Raw genomic sequence first — 20,138 nt, 5'->3', positions numbered from 1 at the left:
TCATGATCCCAGGGTTGTGGTATCAAGCCCCGCATCAAGCTCTGCACTGAGCATGGAGCCTGCTTAAGATTCTCTCTGTCTCTCTTTCTTTCCCTCTCTCTCTCTCTCCCCCTCTTTCCCTCCCTACCCCTCCCCCCCCATCTGCCCCTCTCCCCTACTTGAGTGTGCTCTCTTCCTCTAAAAAACACAAAAGAGGAGGAAAAGCCCTATTAACCATGTGCCAGTCCTCTCACCCTGTCTTTGTTAAAGCCTGTGCTCTATCCAGAAAGAAAGCCTGGGAGACTCAGGGACACCTGACCCCCAAGAGCTGGAGAGGTTGCAGCACTGACTTTCAGAGAGAAGCCTGAGGGCTGTGAAGGACCCCTTGAAAGTTTCATCCAGCCTTTACTTTAGAAGAACACATGGTTCTGCTGGCTAAGATCTGCCTACCATGAGAACCTTGTCACATTAAGGCAGACTGTTTAGGCTTGATGTGTCTTCCACTTAAACTCAACTCACAGTAAGCCTGATAATGGAAATAAGGGATGGATAGCTATTTTAAAAGCCAAACTGTGACTTTAATTGTACATCCTCCAAAAAATTAACGTTTTCAAATGTAGTTTTCAGATGAAGATCCAATATTTTATGTATGTAAGTGGACATGTTGCTTGCTTATGGAGACTTTTGGAATGGCCTTATGGTACAGAATCAAAGGATACCAAAAGCTGGAAGCCCTGAATACTAGGGATGACTCTCTGAGAGAGAAAAAATGTCCCATAGTGAAGACACTTAGGACACAAGTCAGATGCTGGGATAAAGCAGCAGCCTGGAGAAAGGAAAACATGCCCTTTAATTTAAGGATCAGAGAGGAGTAAGCCCCATTCTAAATTACCTCACTTCAAGGGGAGCCTGGGTTGCTCGGTCGGTTGGGTGTCTTCGGCTCAGGTCGTGATCTGGCAGGTCATGGGTTCGAGCTCCGCATGGGGCTCTGTGCTGTCAGCGTGGAGCCTGCTTCGGATCCTCTCCCTCTCTCTGCCCCTCCCCTGCTCTCTCACTCTCTTTCAAAAATAAATATTAAAAAATAAAAAATAAATTACCTCACTTCAAAAGGAGAAAGCAGCAGATACTCGTGCATCCCAGTAACACATGATTTATGCAAAATGAAGTTTGATTATAGTTGATCTTTTTAAATGATTTAAAAGGACTTCTAAAATGAATGGACCCATGTCTCTCTTTACTAGTACATGCGATCTCTTAACAATTTCCGAGCTGAGCAGCCTCACCAGCATGCCATGTACTACCTCCGCTTGCTGATGACTGAAGTGGCCTGGACTAAAGATGAATTAAAAGAAGCCCTGGATGGTGAGGCTATTTTTGTACTTATAACCCTGTACGTTTTTTTCCTAAAATCATTTTGATCTATCTCGATATCTAGTGTTTATGCTTTCTAATATTTCTAATAACTTGTAGTTTTATTAAAGCCAGCTGTGCATCCTTTTTATCGAAATGAAAACAGTGGTGGCCTTTGAAGTGGCTTTCGTGTTCAGGCTGTTAAGCCACATTTGCTGCTTTCAGCCTGGACCCATAGCAGTTAGTTATTACTGTTCATAGATTTCTGCAGATGACTGAAGGTTTTGACCAGAACACTTACCTTGTTAATATTGAAGTTTTCAGAAGAAGAAAAAAGGGCTGAGCTTGAAAGTCTTGTCACACAGGAAGAGTACTCAGGCATCTTTAGATCTGTTCAGTTAAAAACTGGAAAATGTGGGGCGCCTGGGTGGCTAAGTGGGTTAAGTGTCCGACTTCGGCTCAGGTCATGATCTGACAGTTTGTGGCTTCAAGCCCCTCATCAGGCTCTGTGCTGACAGCTCAGAGCCTGGAGCCTGCTTGGGATTCTGTGTCTCCCTCTCTCTCTGCCTCTCCCCGTCTCATGCTCTGTCTCTCTCAAAAATAAACATTAAAAAAAATTTAAAAACCTGGAAAATATGTGAAGCCTAAAGAATCATCCTTTGTTGCCTTTTTTCTAAAATCGTAAATCTAGTTTTCAGAGGCTTTGTTTCAATGCCCTAAATTCCTTGAAGGCATGGTTATGCCTTCTTTTTATCCTCTTTATTTAATATCTAGTGCAATACTATGTCCTCAACAGGTGTCTAATGAATGCCTATTGAATGGAATGAAATTACCTCAGGATTGTTTTATTAGAAAGAATATAGACTGATAGTACCCTTTATTGTTTTATCTTTTTCACTTCTCAGCATTACTTTCCAACTAATCTTTTTTCCCAAATACTCAACAATAAGAGAAAAGAATACTGTTGAATTTTTAATGACCTTTTATGACAAGTTCTTACTCATACTTACTATGTAAGTATAATACTTTTGATTTCTTCAGTGACAAATCAAGAGCAAAGTATTGACAATCATTATTTTATTGGTTGCCTCAGGTATTGGATACGCATATAGGTTATAAAATTCATTAACTAGAACTGATGCATTTTTAATCTGGACAGTTAATATGCTTTTCTTTGCAAAATGTTTGAGTCATGTCTAGTTAATGGGGAGAATTTTACCTTTAAAAAAAAAAAAGCCCACATAATTGATTTAAAATCTGTTTTAAAAAACCTGAACCTGCGGGGCGCCTGGGTGGCTCAGTTGGTCAAGCGGCCGACTTCGGCTCAGGTCATGATCTTGCGGTCCGTGAGTTCGAGCTCTGTGCTGACAGCTCAGAGCCTGGAGCCTGTTTCAGATTCTGTGTCTCCCTCTCTCTGACCCTCCCCCGTTCATGCTCTGTCTCTCTCTCTGTCTCTCAAAAATAAACATTAAAAAAAATTAAAAAAATTAAAAAAAAATAAAAACAAAAAAACAAAAAAACCCCAAAAACCTGAACCTGCATTTAGCATAATCAAAAAGCAAAAGTTCTTAGTTTTTTCCCCCCTTTGTCAGATTGTGGGTCAGATAGTAGGTAAATTGTAAGCAGAATAAGCTCTAAAATATATCCTAGGGATGTGAAACCTAAGATACGTTTTATAAAGAGAAAGCACTGGGACCCCTGGGTGGCTCAATCGGTTAAGCATCCAACTTCGGCTCAGGTCATGATCTCATGGTCTGTGAGTTCGAGCCCTGCGTCGGGCTCTGTGCTGACAGCTCAGAGCCTGGAGCCTGCTTCGGATTCTGTGTCTCCCTCTCTCTCTGCCCCTCCCCCATTCATGCTCTGTCTCTCTCTGTCTCAAAGATAAAATAAGACATTAAAATTTTTTTTTATATAAAGAGAAAGCACTGTTTTGGTTGACAGTCTTTGCTCAAATAAGACATCATTCTGTTTTGGAACATGTATACTCTTATGGTGATTCAGTACCCCCAATGTGGCTTAATGTGGAGACATTCGTTGACACTCCATCAACTCTCCAGGTGCCAGAGTAGCAGGAACCTCAGAGTTCAGTGGGTCCAGCAGCTTTTACTGACTGCCTGCTACACACCAGGCCCTAGACTTCAGGGGCTTGAGATAAAAAATGATCAATTAGATGGGGTTTCTTGGATCAAGGAGTTACAGTCTAGTGGCAAAGCATAAATGTGTTCAGCTCATTTCAGTGTAGGCAGAGAGAGTAAGTGTTGTGGCTGAGGTCTGCAGAGAGTGGTCAAGGGGTCTGGAGAACAAGTATGCATTTTAGAATTAGACCACTGGTCAAATGCAGCTGTACAACGTACTAGCATGATGCCTTTGGGCAAGAAATTTCAATGTTCTTCACTTCAGTTTTCTCACCTTTAAAACAGGGATAAGTAGTACATACTTTATAAGATAACATGTATGAAATGATACACCCAGAGTAACCACTTGTTAATTCCCTTCCTGTGTCTCTCTTTGAATTTCAGTCTCTATTTTTAGCAGCCATTGCAGCAGTTATTAGTATGATGTCCTAATGGAGAAGGAACAGCTCTTTCTTATTAAAGAATTGAATCAATACATGTAAAAGGAATGAGGGGAATAGAAAATCAGTATTGTGATACCATAATTGATACAGGCAATATGCACTGTTGGATGCTAAAATTAATGAGTAAGGGAAAACAGGATATGTGTATAGTCTCAAAGTATATTTCCCTAAAAATAAATATTTATTCATTACAGTGGAGAAAATAGGCATTGATGGGCAAGTGGCATTACCTAATTGCTTGTAGAACATACATGAGTTACTCTATTATAACTGCAAGATGAAAATAGTCCTTTTACAGTAAACACATCTGGCAGACCACCTTAACCACATGATTAGTGTTCACTAGTATGACAGCATATCAACATCATGTACTGCTGATGTGATGCATTGATAAGGGCACATTACCTCTGTGGTATTCTTCCTAGTAGTTGGGTAGTTAAGCTCAGTTTAATCACGGAAAAACACTGGAAAAACTCAAATGGCACTCTGTAAAGTAATTGAACAGTATTCTTCAAAAATCTTAAGATTATAGGGGCACTCAGCTCAGGTCATGATCTCATGGTTTGTGAGTTCAAGCCCTGCAATGGGTTCTGTGCTGTCTGTGCAGAGCCTGCTTCAGATCCTCTGTCCCCCCCCCCACCACCACCACCGCACCTCCTCTGCTCATGCTCCCTCTCTTTCTGTCTCTCAAAAATAAAAATAAATAAAAATTTAAAAATGTTGTTTTTGAAATCTTAAGATCTTAAAAGATAAGGAAAGACAGGAACTGGCACAGACTAGAGGAAACATAGGCACTGAAGACACAACTAAATGCAAGGTGGAATCATGGATTATATCGTGGAACAGAAAAAGAGTATTAGGAGAAACTGAAATCAAATAAAGACTGCATTAGTTAATAGTATTAAAGCAGTGCTAATTTCTTAGTTTTGATCACTATATGGTGGTTATGAGAGATACTAACATTAAGGGAAACGGTAAAAAGGTATATCGGAACTCTCTGTACTGTTTTTCTAACTGTTCTGTAAGTATTAAATTAGCTCAGAGTGTTGTTTGTTTTAGCCTCATAGGGAGAGCTCACTATTTTTTACACCTCTACAGATGTCACCCTTCCTCGCCTTAAGGCCTTCATACCTCAGCTCCTGTCACGGCTGCACATTGAAGCCCTTCTCCATGGAAACATAACAAAGCAGGTGGGTGGTTGAGGGTTTAGTGGTCTTTTCTGGAGCAGTGTAAGAGATTTTTTTTTTACCCTGGCTTCAGAGTATTCACCACCGCAGTGTGATTATAAGCACATTAGTGTTGACTCAACCTTCTCAGCTCTGTGGAGGAAAACAGGAGAGGGTATAAGGGAAGAGAATGATGGTGGTTAACTATGGGCCTATTTTCATAATTGCCTGCTCTGCTCTCGCCTGCCTTGTGCACTCACAGGAGGAAATGGAAATAATTATCCCTACTCTGTGCAGGACAGCAGGACTGTGAAGTGGATAAGAGCACGTGGTGTAGAATCAGCCTGGGTTTAAATCCTGACTCTGCCACAAACTAGCTGCTTATTCTTCTGAAAAGGTGTTAACCTCTCAGTACTCAGTTTCCTTATCTGTACATTAGAGTTTAAAGATTAAATGAAATGGTGCATGCCAAATGTGTAGCCCATAGAAGACTCTCTAGAATTCCCATTCTGGAACTCTGGCAGCCTCTCTCAAGACCCCACACTTCTCTGCTACTCTGCTATCCTGCCTCCAAAACAGTATGCCCAAGGTCAGATGCTAGTAACTGGCAGAGACAGGATTTTTCACTAAAGTCAGTTTTATTTATTAAAAAGCCTATACTCAGTTCTTTTGCTTTGCTGCAACCCCAAGTATCTGTGGTCAGGGTCAGTTACTTGGGACCAACTTTCCATCCCCAGTGCCTCTCCAACTTTGGCAGTACCTTTTCCCACAGCATCAAGATCATTGTTGATGCTGGTCTTGGTCTCTCTTTCTCCACCTCTCCCATACCGAGTTTATTGCCAATTGACGAATTCAGTTTTTTCCATTTGAATAAGATCAAATGTGTTTAGGGTTTAAGAATCCATCTTTATGATAAACTAGCTTATTTCACAAGTGTGTTGTTTCCACACTGCATTGGCCACCATCCAATATGCTATTTTTATTTTCACAAACAAGATACATTTGTGATTTTGTATGGTGCTATTCCGTGTCCTTTTCCACAGGCTGCACTAGGAATCATGCAGATGGTTGAAGACACCCTTATTGAACATGCTCATACGAAACCTCTCCTTCCAAGTCAGCTGGTTCGGTATAGAGAAGTTCAGCTTCCTGACAGTAAGTTGGAATGTTGTAACTTTGGTAATGGACTACTTTGACATAATGTCGCGGGTGATTATAGATGGGTTGAAGTCACCTGGATGAGAACACAATTTTACAGTAAAGATCTACTGGGATCCTTTACTGTTTATATAAGTATGGTTAAAGGTAGGTAATTCTGCCAAACATTTTTCTGTAGGAAGGTCAAAAAGGTGAAATTGGAGGTAGGTGATTATTTTGATGAGAATGACATTAGAATTGACTGGTAATTGGATATAGAAGAGTTAGGAGGTAAGAAAAATTACAAAGCTAAAGAGATGTTGACTCTGAAGCATGAAATAAAATGCGTTTATGAAAATTGGAAACTAGAATCATAATACTGATGGGAAGTCCATAGGAGTCTTTGGCAGAAATAGTTTTAGGAAACTCACAGGTGCAAATAACAGCATGTATTTGTGACATGCATATTTTATAAGGAATTAGCATAAAATAATGGATAATAATTAATATATTGGAGTTTGCAGTGTTGGATTGCCTTTGTATTAACCATGGTTTCTTTTGATTAAGCATTGTTTTCAGTTATTGTTCAAAATTATGTAGTGGGTAGTAAATTAGACTTGGGATGAAAAGCATTGATTTTTGTGTGTGTGTTCTTTTGTTTTTGTTTGTAGCTAAACTTGATTGCTGGCTGTTCCCCACACATGTGTGGTCTGTGCCCCCACTACCACTATGTATCCTCCTGAAATAGTGCTCCCTTTCCTTCACTCTCTCCCTTATGGACGTCTGTCCCCCTCCATCTCCATTGTTAGACTGTACATTTGTTAAGGTTGGGGCTGTGTCTGGTTCCTTTGAGAAGCTGTTAAAGGTGCTTGAGCATGGTGTTACCTCAGAATATTGTTGTTGAATGCTCAAACATACCTTGAGCACAGCTCTCTTCTTCACAGCCAGTCATCACAGACCTGGTAACGTTTCATTTCAAACTTATGCTAGTTTGTTCCTCTCTCACCACAGCATGGAAGAGAAGCACAGTCAGAATCTGCCATTCAGAAACCATAGCACTTGGGCATTGGGCAAAGTGAGGCCAGTCCAGAGACAGAATTTCAAAGTGAAATCTGTCTTTCCTACTTTTTTTTTTTTTTAAGTTTTTTTTTTTGTTTTTTTTAATTCATTTTGAGAGAGAGCATGAGCAGGGGAGGGACAGAAGGAGGGAGGGAGGGAGGGAGGGAGAGAGAGAGAGAGAGAGAGAGAGAGAGAGAGAGAGAGAGAATGAGAATGAGAATCTCAGGCAGGCTCTGCACTGTCAGTACAGAGCCCTCTGCAGGGCTCGAACTCACCAACTGTGAGGTCATGACCTGAGCCAAAATCAGGAGTAGGATGCTTAACTGATGCGCCACCCAGGCGCCTTTCACACCTCTTTTTACTACACTTCCTGCTTCCTCTCTCCTCTCTTAGGGCCTTACCTCTTTTGCCTTCCAAGTGCCCTCACAAATTGTCCCGTGCTCAAAAATAACTCTGTTCAATAAGAGACTCTTTAAATATGGAAAACAAACAGAGGGTTACTGGAGGGGTTGTGGGAAGGGGGACGGGCTAAATGGGTAAGGGGCATTAAGGAATCTACTCCTGAAATCATTGTTGCACTATATGCTAACTAACTTGGATGTGAATTTTAAAAAATAAATTAAGTAAAAATTAAAAAAAGAAAAAAAACCTCCGTTCACATCCCATTCTCCAAATGTTAGGTGTTAGGAAATCATTCTAAGCCAGATGTGAATGTCTCACACAGTCCTTCACTTAACTCTCCATGAGACAATATTTACAGTTTAAAAAGACAATGTTTAGGCATTGTGAAGGAGACATTTGGGGATAGACATGAAAAAGCTAGAAGTTGGGAGGGGGCGGTTGCAGTAGCTTTATAGACCATATTCCCCTTCCTCTTCTGATAAGAAATAACATAGTGCTGCCAGTATATGATTAGAAAGTTTGACTGTTGGTCAGATTTATCTCCTCAGAAAAATAATATAGGTGAAATACGACTCCAGACTTGTCTACCTCCCTTCGCAGTTGATGTCTAAATTATCATCTATGAGGGTGAACAAACACATCATTACTATTCTGAGAAACCCTTATTTGTGAGTCTTACACTAAATACTAAACACAATATATGCTTGGTTAACATTTATTCCTCATGAAGTGAAGTTATCAAATCATAAAGCATGATCATCTGGTCGTAACTCTGATGAGATATTTGATCAACACATCTGAGTTTTAGTCTTGGGTCTTCACCATTCCAATTTGGTGTCCTTAGACAAGTCACCCCCTTCTCAGGTGCTTAGCTTCTTCATCTCTACAGTGAGGTGTTAGACTAAGTTACCTCTAAGTGTTGAACACATGTGTGTAAATTTGTGAAATGACCTTTAGTGTAGGTGTTGGTAAACGGTGTTCAGAATAAAATGCTAAATGAAAATGCAAGATAATAAAGACACAACTACTAATTTAAAAAACGGTTTTGTATGGTATTGAAACATAAGTGGTGGTGCCATTAAGGTTCTTATATGTATTAGCTGGTTCTGATGTAGTATATACAGTAACTTGTACATTGTATTAACTGTGGATCTTAGCATTAATACTTAGCTATAAAATGGGTCTTTTGTAAGTTCTTTGCCCTTTAAATTCAGTGAATGTTTATTGAGGGCCTGCCAAGTTTAGATTGCTGCATTAGGATTCCCTTAGGTAAGTTAACAGAATTTCGCATTCTTAATAATTTAATTGCAGTTTGGAATTGCTGAAAAACACTAACTAAATTGGACAGCTTTAAAAAGCCAGATAAAACATTGACTTTGTTAAACCCTAAATACGTTTTTTTCTCTTTTTGAAACTTCCTAGGAGGATGGTTTGTGTATCAGCAGAGGAATGAAGTTCACAATAACTGTGGCATCGAGATATACTATCAGACAGACATGCAGAGCACCTCAGAGAATATGTTTCTAGAGCTCTTCTGTCAGATCATCTCTGAGCCTTGCTTCAACACCCTGCGTACCAAGGAGCAGCTGGGTGAGAGGGAGGTGGGGACTGGCCCAGTACCATAGACCTTGAACAACCGTTGTCCTCAGAAAATATGCTCCACGTGGATAGTCCTCTTGCATGGTGGTGCAGGCTTGCTGTATTGACAGAGGCTTGTGAAAACCTTGTTTGTGGGGAATCCACTCCTAAAAGATAAGCACTTAACATGTCATGGACATTAAAGCAGTTCTTAAGGCGAAGACAGTGTGTTTACAGAATGTACATGTCATAAAGAAGACATTTTGGGTAAGGGAAGATGCTTAGGGCAGACTATTTATTAGTCTGGCAAGATGGGAAGCAAGCCATCCAGAGAAGCTTAGATTTGGGAAACTTTGGGTTCCCAGAGGGCAGGTATTATCTCTTAATCATCTTTGTATCCCAAGCCTGGTCCCATAGAAGGTACTCAGTAAGTGTTTGTTGAGAAAGTGTTTCTGGCACAGTTTTAGGCACTGTTAAAAGTCCTCGAGATCCTGGCAGGTTTAATCAATGAGAAAATAAAGAAACCCCAGCAATGACTGGGAGGAACCAATGAAAAAGGATTTGGGTGAGTCTTTCCCAGTATTTTCATTTTTTAAGTAACCACCATGGTAGATGCTGGACATGGAAATGGATAAGTTAGAGATGGTCCTTCCCTTCAAGGAGCTCACAGTCTAATCAGGAGGGCAGACCTATAAAGGAATAGTTACAGTGCAGTGTGGCAAATGTTGACTGAGAGTCTTCAGATTCTAAAGGTCATGCCGAAGATAGTGACTTCCTCAGAAGTGGGGTGGGACCCCAAGGCTCCACAGGTCTGAGGATGTGGTTCAGGACAGAGCAGCTGAAGGAGGCAAGCCACGAGCTCAGTTTAGGAAAGATGTCAAAGGGTGGTAATGCGTGAGCTCACAAGATGACAATGGAAACGTGACCTTCTGTTGGTCTTCAGAAGTTTTTAGTCTGAATGCAGTTGGTCCAGGAATGAATTCACATAAGGAACTTGGATATGAAAGGAAACAGAGCTGGAACAATGGTTAGAGGATGAAAATGAGTTCATTATATACTAGGGATGGGAATAACTTTCACACAGAGAGAAGATGATTAACCAGCAGACAGTGAGGAGTTATGGGATGGGAGATTGAGTGATGAATAAGATTTTTTCCTTCCCCCCCCCAAGAGAAAGAATTCTCTCCCAACTTTCTAACTATTCTTCAGAGAGCCCTTTTGCTCTACCCTTAGGAACTTATGATATCCTAATTGTTTATGTTTCTTCAGAGGTGAATAACATAGAACCCAAAAGTAGATTTTATTGCTCTGACAAGATAAGTTTTGAAGGATTAAAAGTGACCGGAGTCTCAAACGCCAGGGTCCTGACTGGCCGGTGTTTGTGTTTCAGGCTATATCGTCTTCAGCGGGCCTCGTCGAGCCAACGGCATACAGGGCTTACGATTCATCATCCAGTCAGAAAAGCCTCCTCACTACCTAGAAAGCCGAGTGGAAGCTTTCTTAATCACCATGGAGAAGTCCATAGAGGACATGACAGAAGAGGCTTTTCAAAAACACATTCAAGCATTAGCAATTCGTCGACTAGACAAACCAAAGAAACTGTCCGCAGAGTGTGCTAAATATTGGGGGGAAATCATCTCCCAGCAATACAATTTCGACAGAGGTAAGGCACAATTAGGGCCCCAACATTTATGGCATATAAGTGCAACATTTGAGGTCACCAAGGCTATTCTACAAAACGGTGGTTGTTTTGTAGGTGATGTTCCGGTTACTAATTTGGTGGAGTGTCATACTTCTAAAGAACCATCGCTTTAACATAAGAGCAGTTTTTATTAGAAACTTTATCTTTTTTTCTTCTCCAAAATTGGAGCTAGATCTTCCTGTATCTCATAATAATACAGTAAGAATAAATCTAATTTCACTTTTTGTGTTTAGTCAGTATGCCCCTGAGGCTCTGAGCACAGGCATGCGGTTATCTATTTCCCATAACACCGAAAAAAGAAAAAGGAAAATTTGCAGAGATAAGTGCTGCCCTGGAGGCACAGGGCTTCAAACAGATGCCTGTAGGGATTACCAAAAATGTGTCGGGGCTTTTACACTGGGGACAGCTGTGCTTCCTGAAGTCTCCTGCTTACTGACTTCATTGGCATTTCTTCTAGAGCAGAAATCAACAATGCAGAGCGCTAAGCCGCACCAGAAGTTGGGGGTTCGGAGGGGGGGGGGGGGTTGGGTCGTGTTCTCATTCTGACACCAACAGCCTGAAGATCTTTGGCCAAGACACCTTTTTGAGGGCCTCGGTTTTCTTACCTGTAATTTTTTTAGCAGTTGGAGTCACTGTTAATGGTAATCGTACTGACCATCTATTGAACATTTGCTGTAAGTGCAGCATCGTGTTATTGTCATTCATCATTTTCCTTAGTTCTCACTACAGACCCATTAAGTAGTTATTATCCCCAATTTCCGGAGGAGGAAATAGAGGCTCAGAAAAATTGACACAACTAGCCTAAAGATCCAGTAGTTCAGAAGTAGAGAGCCAGGCTATCTTCTTACTCCTTACTTGATATTTATTCCCTGACTACTTGCAGGAACAGATGATCACTTAAAAATACAGAGACCTAAGAACATTGGAGTGAAATGTATTGTCATTTAATGTAGTATTCTGGGCTACTTAAGATGGAAATATTAGTAAATTATTGTTTTTTTTTTTTTTTTTTTTTTTTTAATTTTTTTTCAGTGTTTATTTATTTTTGGGACAGAGAGAGACAGAGGATGAACGGGGGAAGGGCAGAGAGAGGGAGACACAGAATCAGAAACAGGCTCCAGGCTCTGAGCCATCAGCCCAGAGCCTGACGCGGGGCTCGAACTCACGGACCGCAAGATCGTGACCTGGCTGAAGTCGGACGCTTAACCGACTGCGCCACCCAGGCGCCCCAGTAAATTATTGTTTGATTGCTTTTTCAGATAACACAGAAGTTGCATATTTAAAGACACTTACCAAGGAAGATATCATCAAATTCTACAAGGTAAGTTGAATTTGTATGTTTAGATTTTGACTCATAAGCAAATATTATATATGCTGTGTGGTTTGTTACTGCTTTGAACTTAGTGCCCTGCTTAGAGCTGCAGCCTTAGTCAGGTCACCTTCTCCAAAGGTTCTTTTGCATGTGAGGTAGCAGTGGGAGCATGTGTGGCTTCTGAATGCAGACCCAGGGCTCATCGCTGGCGAGATAGCCCTGTGACCTCAGCCAGGGGGTTTAAGCTTCTAAGTCTCAGTTTCCTCACTTACAAAATAGAGATTAGTAGGAGTATTAATTGAAATGAGGTGCATAAAGTGATTGGCACTTAGCAGAATTTAATAAATGGTCTCCATTACTGTGGTCTCTTCATTAGTAATTCTCAGCTTCAGTTTTTACATGTTTTAATCAGAATACTTTAATGTTTCCTCATTGATATTATAAGTTTTAGTTGTGTTTATTTATTGCTTAAGACTATTTGCTTTGTGAGGTTAGGTATCTGTTCTCAGTTGCTTGCAAGAAAGGGTGATCATATTAGCTCTTTTTGGTTTCTGAGAGATTCATTTTAAGGCATTCTTAGTTGTGGGTGTTTAAAAAGAGTGATGTCCTGATATAACTTACTCTAGGGTTTCCAGAAGCAGTGAAGATTTTTTCTTTCCCTCCACAACGTCTGTTATTCATTGGAATTACAAGTAGTACCTGATTATTGAATTTGTAAGAATAGTTATAAGACTGAGTCGGTTTTGTCTTAAAAATGAGAGTTTTGTTACCAAGCTTAAACTAAGTCTAGAACATCATTTCCCTTGCTGTATTCCATGGTACACTAGTTTTCTACAAGATATTAGTAGGGACACATACAAAAAAGGGTTTCATGACCATGTAAGTGTGGGAAAGACTACACTCTTTATTCCTGTTTTTGGAGAATTACAGAGCATGTTAACATTTAAAAGTTCTAAGAAGCCCCATACTAAAGATTTCTTTAGCCCAGCATTTAATTTTGATTAACAAAACTCCCTAAAGAGATTCATCATGGACCTGTTTGTTTTTCCCCCCCAGAATACCTATTAAGTGTTTCCTGGGACTCCAGTGTTCCTTAGAATATAGCTTGCAAGAAAAATGCAGTTTGCTTATTGGCTGGTTTGTGTTTAGAAAGATGGAGATTGTCCAGAATTGTTCATGAAATTGAGAATAGTCTGAAACTGAAGAGGGTGTTACACTCTTCTACTGATAAAGGTTGATAAGAGGGCAATGAAGGCTTGGGTGAAAAGGGATCCTGAATAGACCTTTGGAAGCAAACTTTTTACTCAATAAGACAGACAATCTCAGATGAGCTGCTGTATATTACTGGAGGCGGACCTGTGCTGAGCTCCTGAAAGGGGCTGGAGAGGCCAGGGCAGGCCTGTGGGAGAATCTGGGCTGTCCTGCCAGCTGGACGGAGCCATGGTCAGGTTTGTTGTCCAACCTCATCAGGATTTCCATCACGGCTGCACAGGACCAGTCTTGTAATAACTATTCCATAAACCATTATTGACCTGATTTGGCTTTGCTAATGATCTCTCCCTCTGAGGGTATGACCAGGGGAAGTTTCATCACACCTTGTGTTTTCCCTTTGGAAAAGACAGATAATGGTCTAGCATTAAGGAAAAGGTCGAGAGACACATTTCCATGGGATCTGCCAACTCACCACTCCTGATATTCATGGTATGACCTGGGAACTCCTTCAGAGCAGCCTGCTGGAGCAGAGAGAGAAAGCAGGCCTTGCTTTCTGATGCCATCACTGTGAACTACGTGACTTGAGCAAGTCGTCATACTTCCCTGTGTCTCAGAGTTCCGTATCTCTAAAACAGGATCCTCACAACACTTAGCTTATAGAGGGTCAAGTGAGCTAATGCAGGAGAGTGCCTGACACAAGACAGGACTCAATAAATGTTAGCTTCCTTTCTCTTCTGTTAGATGAAGATCCATAGAAGTGCCCTGGTGCAGAATCTAAGAAGGTGTGGGACACCTCGGTGGCTCAGTCTGTTAGGCATCCGACTGCTGCTCAGGTCATGATCTCACTGCTCATGAGTTTGAGCCCCTCATTGGGCTCTGTATTCACAGCTCAGAGCCTGGAGCCTGCTTCAGATTCTGACTCCCATCTCTCTGCCCCTCTCCTGCTTGCACGTACGCTCTGTCTCTCAAATATAAAAAAAATAAAAATTTTTTTAATAAAAAAAAAAAAAGAATCTAAGAAGGTTCTAGAGGAGCAGGCATTGTGCTCGTCCCTTGACTGAGCTCAGGCCTTTGCCTCTGTAGTCATTAGCGATCACTGGATGTGGCCCTGCATCACACCCCAATGAGTATTAGGCTAGGTTTTTAATCCCAGCCCAGCTACCTCTTAACTGTAGGAGTTTGAATACATCACATAATATCCTTGGACTCCATTTTATCATTTGTAAAATGGGGCTAGTAGTAATTCTTGCCTACCTAACCTAATTTTCGTAGAGTTTAAATGAAATACTCTGAGGGGAAACATCTTTCCTGTTTCTGGCTATGTGAGAGCTGATTCTTCATAGTGGTAAAAGAGTACTTCATTTTAGGTTCCTTAGTGGGGCAGAAGGGTGACCTTGCTGTTCTTTCTTCCTAGGAAATGTTGGCAGTAGATGCCCCAAGGAGACATAAAGTATCCGTCCATGTTCTTGCCAGGGAAATGGATTCCTGTAAGTATTGAATATGGTCTTTTTGTAAAGTATGTTTTTGGGCACACGATGGCTGTCCCTTGCCATAGACACATCCCTTAAAGAGCACCAGAAAGTAAATAGGTAGAGAAGGGGACCAACTGGAGACAGGGTCTACTCTATCAAAGCAAAAATATGGGGAAAAGGGAAATGAGGCAGTGAAGGAAACAGCCAGCGTTAGGTGGCACAATGCCATCCTGGCCCTGGCTTTACAAGAAAACACAGCTAGTTGCTGGTAGGACGTCTTCACAGAAGCTGTGTGGAACCACTGCATGTGAGGAGGAAGAGCAAATAGTTCATTCGCTCAGTCTTTCCATCTTCTATCTCTGAATGGCCAAGATTTACTCCACAGTCATATCTCACCTGGCCTTCTGGGTTGTTTTACTGGATCCTTCCTGGTGGTCAGAGCCTCAGAGACCAGTGAGTGCAGACGTGGGCACTAAAGTTGCTGTGGGCGAGACTTCATAGCCACGGTAATGTGATGAGCCATCGTTGGGGAGAGTCTGGATAAGACGTAGAGCCAGCAGTCAAGGTCTTGGGGAGCAGGCAGCCTGGGAAGACATGGGCCTGGTACAGTTTCTTAATGAGCTGAGTCCGGTTTCAGTTTGTTGTTGTTGTTGTTGTTTTTTCAATTGCTCTTGTATGCCAGTGTTTATTAGGTAAGAAGTAAACCTTTCATTTTCTCATAGGTCCTGTCGTTGGAGAGTTCCCATGTCAAAATGATATAAATTTGTCACAAGCACCAGCCTTGCCACAAGTAAGACATGCAAATGTCATTTTAGATTGCATGGTTAGAGGACTTCCCACATAGAAGGAGCTTGTTCAGCAGGACGCGTAAGACTAGAAGTATCAGGTCACCACGTGTTTGAGCCTCTACTTTATATTCCTCCCTAAATGTGAGGTCGCCATCTGACAGCTCCCAGGGGAGGAGGGGGGGGGGGGGGTCACGCCTTTGTCATCTACGGAAAGACTCAGCCTCTGACCTGGTTTGCTTTTGCTTCTAGTTTGAGCAGTTATGTTACTCTGCAGCGAGTCCTCTCCAGCCATGCCTGTACCTTGCCCTTTCCCCAATGCCTGCATGTCTTTAATCCTCTGGAGAGGTTGGCATTTACTGGCAGTGTGACCAGGCCCTTGCTGAGTGGGCACGTCAGCCTCTGCCGTTCTGCTGAGGTCTTGGTGTGTGCCAGCTCTGGCATCCCAGCCCTTGTGTGCCCAGAGAAGAGCCAGGGGTCTTCTTTCTGGTCCTGGGTCCCACTGGGGACACTCCCCATAGGTTTGCATAGACCCTCTGGCCCTGATGATCCAGGAAGATCAGATCATAATATGTGGGGTAGAAACGAGTGTGTATGTAAAAAAAAAAAAAAAGTTGATGTCTTATTCCGTCTGCTTTTTTAGGCCATAAACACTGAGAGAAACCTTTTTCTTCTTTGCAGCCTGAAGTGATTCAGAACATGACCGAGTTCAAGCGTGGTTTGCCACTGTTTCCCCTTGTGAAACCACATATTAACTTCATGGCTGCAAAACTCTGAAGATTCCCCAAGGGTGGGAGAGTGCAAGTGGATGCATCCCTGGGTCTTCCTGGGGCCAGGGAAACAACCTTGGCCACTTTCATAGTTTCTGGTTCACTATCAGACAGACAGACAGAAAAAAAAGATGTTGTCAAATGTCATTATGTAGAATATTAAAAATCCAAAGTAATTAAATTACAGAATCTTATAGATGTAGAATATTTTTTAAATACATGCCTCTTAAATATTTTAAAATTTTTCTTTTCATTACTGAGAGAAATTTCCCTTATATAACAGTACTTAAAATGATGAATGATATTCCTATAGAATCTTCCTTCCATATTCTGTAAAATAGTCACTTGTCAGAAGAAAATATGTTAGTTTTTGGTTGTGTTTTTCTAAAAGCCTCCTAGGTTGACAGAAAAGGCTTTAAAACCTTTAGAAAGGTAATACCTTTTTAAAAACTGATTCTCAAATTTGCTTTCTACTTGGTGGTTTCATGTAAATCAATGGAGAACATTAACATTTGGCAGATAATGAAAAAAGCAAAATGATTTTCTTTTATTAGTGAAATTGCTGATTATATAAGGCATGGTTTTAATCTTTTTATAAAATTTGAACATGTTTTTTATTCAAACTAGTAAAATGCTGGAAAACCCTAGAACGCCCTACTTATTTACAATGCTAGAAATAGACTTACCCTACATCAGTTTTGTCCCAAACGGAATTTCTCAGGATTACTGTGATTTGTTTCTTTCTGATTGAATTATATTGACATTCTTGTTCATAGTCGGTTTGCAGTGTTCCCTCAGTTTTACCTTTTCCGCTCAACAGCATTTGTTGTATTTATTTAATACATAGGGTCAACTTCAGATCCCACTGAGTGTGTGACATGCTTTTCCAACATCAGCTACTCTAAACACTTGTAACTTTTTACTACCGTGATATTGCAATCAGTATATGAACCAAAATATTTGCCCCATTATGAATTTAAAAGACAAGTACCAAGCCACCTTTTTGAAGGTATTAAAAATAAAGCCTTGATTCTTAAATAGTGTGATCTCCAGAAGACTCTCAAATCCCTTTTTGCTACCAGTCTAATATTGCCTTAAGTGTTAAGTTATTTTTTGAATATATAAATATAAACATAACAAACACAGATAACGACTGGAGTGGACTTTTAAAAAATATTTTTTTCATGAGATACTATTTTAGATGAAATTGTTACTGTAGATTTAACAGCTGTTTTGAAATATTTACTGTTGTTAAAAGTTGCTTCAAGAGAAATTGTGAATATACTTCCACATACAGGCACTGGTACCCGTAAGTGGCCCTGTTCACTAACTCAGGCAAAGTAAAGAATGGCATTTTCAAATGACATTTTACCTCGCTAGGAGTTGATTTGCCAGGACTTTTTTCTGTAGAGTCATGTCTTACAACATCTTAAGTTTTCACTTTTGCCATTTTCCAAATAATCTACATTTGGGGCAAGAATGATATAATCACAACTGTGGAGGCTGCTTTCAAAAGCAGGGCTCCATTTCTACTGTCAGATAAATGTGGTGCTGTAACTGTCTTTTTATCCCTACCTTCAGGAGCTTCCTTGTGATGAAGCCTGTCTTTGTCCATCAGAAGGTGCGTGAGTCATCGCTTCCTTCTGGTTTTATGCATTTGTAGACTATGCAGCTTTTCATCAAACTGCAAAAATAAACAAGAGGGATCTACAATTAGCCCTGAGTGTTTAAATCCACCACTGTAAGAGTAAATAAGCCACCTACCTTCTCTGTGGGAAATTATGTGCTATTGAGTAATTTTTAGCTCTTTTTTAAAAAATGGGTGAAATGTAACTGTCATTTTTATGAGAAAGTCACATGAAGAGATCTGAACAGAATCTCATGTAGTCTTCCAGGAACCTGTGATTGGGGTTCAGTGTGTTCCAGCATTGTCTGGTGTCCAAATTGGATCTAGAGCTACTGTTGGATCACTCAGGCATACTAATGGATTCACTGAAATGGGTCCAGGCTGCAATCCATGAGCAGTAACAGACTACCCCGGATACTGCGTTTTTCTCAGTGCTTAGCAAATGAGATTTGTGGAAAACAAACTAAGTTACTTGTGACTTTAAAAAAAAAAAAAGTCTTCTTTTCAACTAGTTGATGTGGAAGAGAGAGCATGTGACACAGCCAGTATGGTGGAGTGCTAGGGTAATCCTGTTTACAATAAATTGCCTGAATTGAACCTCTGGAGTTTGCATTTGTGTTATTTTTACAATTTTAGTGTCTAGCCTACCTCTCAGCATCCTGATTTGACAACATTTCTTGCTTTCGTTATTCCTAAGGCAGAAAGCAATGAATTGGTTTTTTGAAAAAAAAATCTTTTGAGTGCATCTGGGTGACAGTGATTTAGTCAAATAAATGGGTCAATTTCACACTCATAAGGGTGGATCGCTTTTGTCAAAGGAATCTTGGTGTGAGAGGCTGAGTTCATTGCTGTGCATATTGTCACTGACCCCAAACCCAGAAAGATTTGTCCTTTGCTTTACAGGGAAAAGAGTAAAAAGGGTAGAAAAACAAAGTATTTCCTCTACAGCTAGTGTTTCGTCTTCTTGCCACACCTCCAGCAGCAGGATAGCCAGTTATCTTGTCCAACCCCTGGCCCCTGACACCCTGTTAAGATAATCTTTCTACTAATGTGGATGCCAGCTGGCCCAGATGGGCATTTCAAGAGGAAATGTGCTCCTTCCTCAGTTTGCAGCCTAGGACCTTGGTGCAGCCCACACAGGCAGCATTGTGCTTGGGGATGACGCAGCGGCCCTAATGAGAGGCCCAGAGCAGCACCCGCTTTTATGGCGTGGGGCAGTTTTCCCCTCGCTCACAGTGCATAGGGGAGTCATCTGAGCTCCTCACCATATACTCTAACATAGCTTCGCAGAATGTTTAGATTTATGGTGAAAACCAAGGATTCTCACTCTCATCCCCATTGTAAGGGTGGTTCCTGCCCTCCTAATCTTTCCCTGGCAGGGCTTCAGACCGGTCTGCCCCTGGACCCCCGTTATTCTGTGCTGTCTACCAAATGAACTTAATTGTCCTTGTCAACCTGAACATCATACACCCCAAGGTTTCTTGTGGCAGTGCCTGTTGGTAGTCCTGAATTATTTCTGTCCCCACCCGCGTCCAGCTCTTCAGAGATATTACAGCATTTTGGACCACTCATGCCCTAAATGAACATTAACCTTATAAAGCACTTTACAGATTTCAGACCATCCTGACAGACATCTTCCACAATAATCTTTTGACACAGGACAGTGATTAAAATTGTCTCCATCATCCCAGGTTTTCAGAGATGGGTATAGTAGACTCAGAAAGGCCAAACAGTTGGCCCAAGACCATTCAGGAAGCACAGATTCAAATCTCCACTCTGATCTTTAAACTCTAGACCTCATTGTTCCATTTCCTGTAATAACAGCTACCAAGTCCATTAACATACTGTGGGACAGAGTACAAAGGCATTTGCTTTTTTTTTTTTTTTTTTTTTTTTTTAAGGGCATTGGCTTTTGCATTTATATGAAACTTCACCATTTTCACATGCACCTTCTTACTTACTATCCCAACCTTTGCCTGTTTTGGAGAGACTGAGACCAGACCTCACAG

General features: G+C 41.0%; 1 protein-coding gene across 4 annotated transcripts in view; it reads left to right on the top strand.

Annotated features, from left to right (window-relative positions):
• IDE (insulin degrading enzyme) overlaps positions 1–18,726 on the top strand; it is a 113,236-nt gene extending 94,510 nt beyond the window's left edge. For all 4 annotated transcript variants that reach the window (XM_047825555.1, XM_047825554.1, XM_047825556.1 and 1 more), the window contains 9 exons: positions 1,221–1,341; positions 5,006–5,097; positions 6,117–6,228; positions 9,094–9,261; positions 10,640–10,912; positions 12,211–12,272; positions 14,890–14,962; positions 15,670–15,737; positions 16,414–18,726. In XM_047825555.1, coding sequence (XP_047681511.1) covers positions 1,221–1,341; positions 5,006–5,097; positions 6,117–6,228; positions 9,094–9,261; positions 10,640–10,912; positions 12,211–12,272; positions 14,890–14,962; positions 15,670–15,737; positions 16,414–16,509 — 1,065 coding nt within the window. In that variant the 3' untranslated portion in view covers positions 16,510–18,726. The remainder of the gene's footprint in view (positions 1–1,220; positions 1,342–5,005; positions 5,098–6,116; positions 6,229–9,093; positions 9,262–10,639; positions 10,913–12,210; positions 12,273–14,889; positions 14,963–15,669; positions 15,738–16,413) is intronic.
• The last annotated feature ends 1,412 nt before the right edge of the window (positions 18,727–20,138 follow it).

This window comes from Prionailurus viverrinus, chromosome D2, assembly GCF_022837055.1.
Source record: "Prionailurus viverrinus isolate Anna chromosome D2, UM_Priviv_1.0, whole genome shotgun sequence".
In the NCBI taxonomy this organism is placed as follows: Eukaryota; Metazoa; Chordata; class Mammalia; order Carnivora; family Felidae; genus Prionailurus; species Prionailurus viverrinus.
This window is presented reverse-complemented; position numbering and strand designations above follow the sequence as displayed.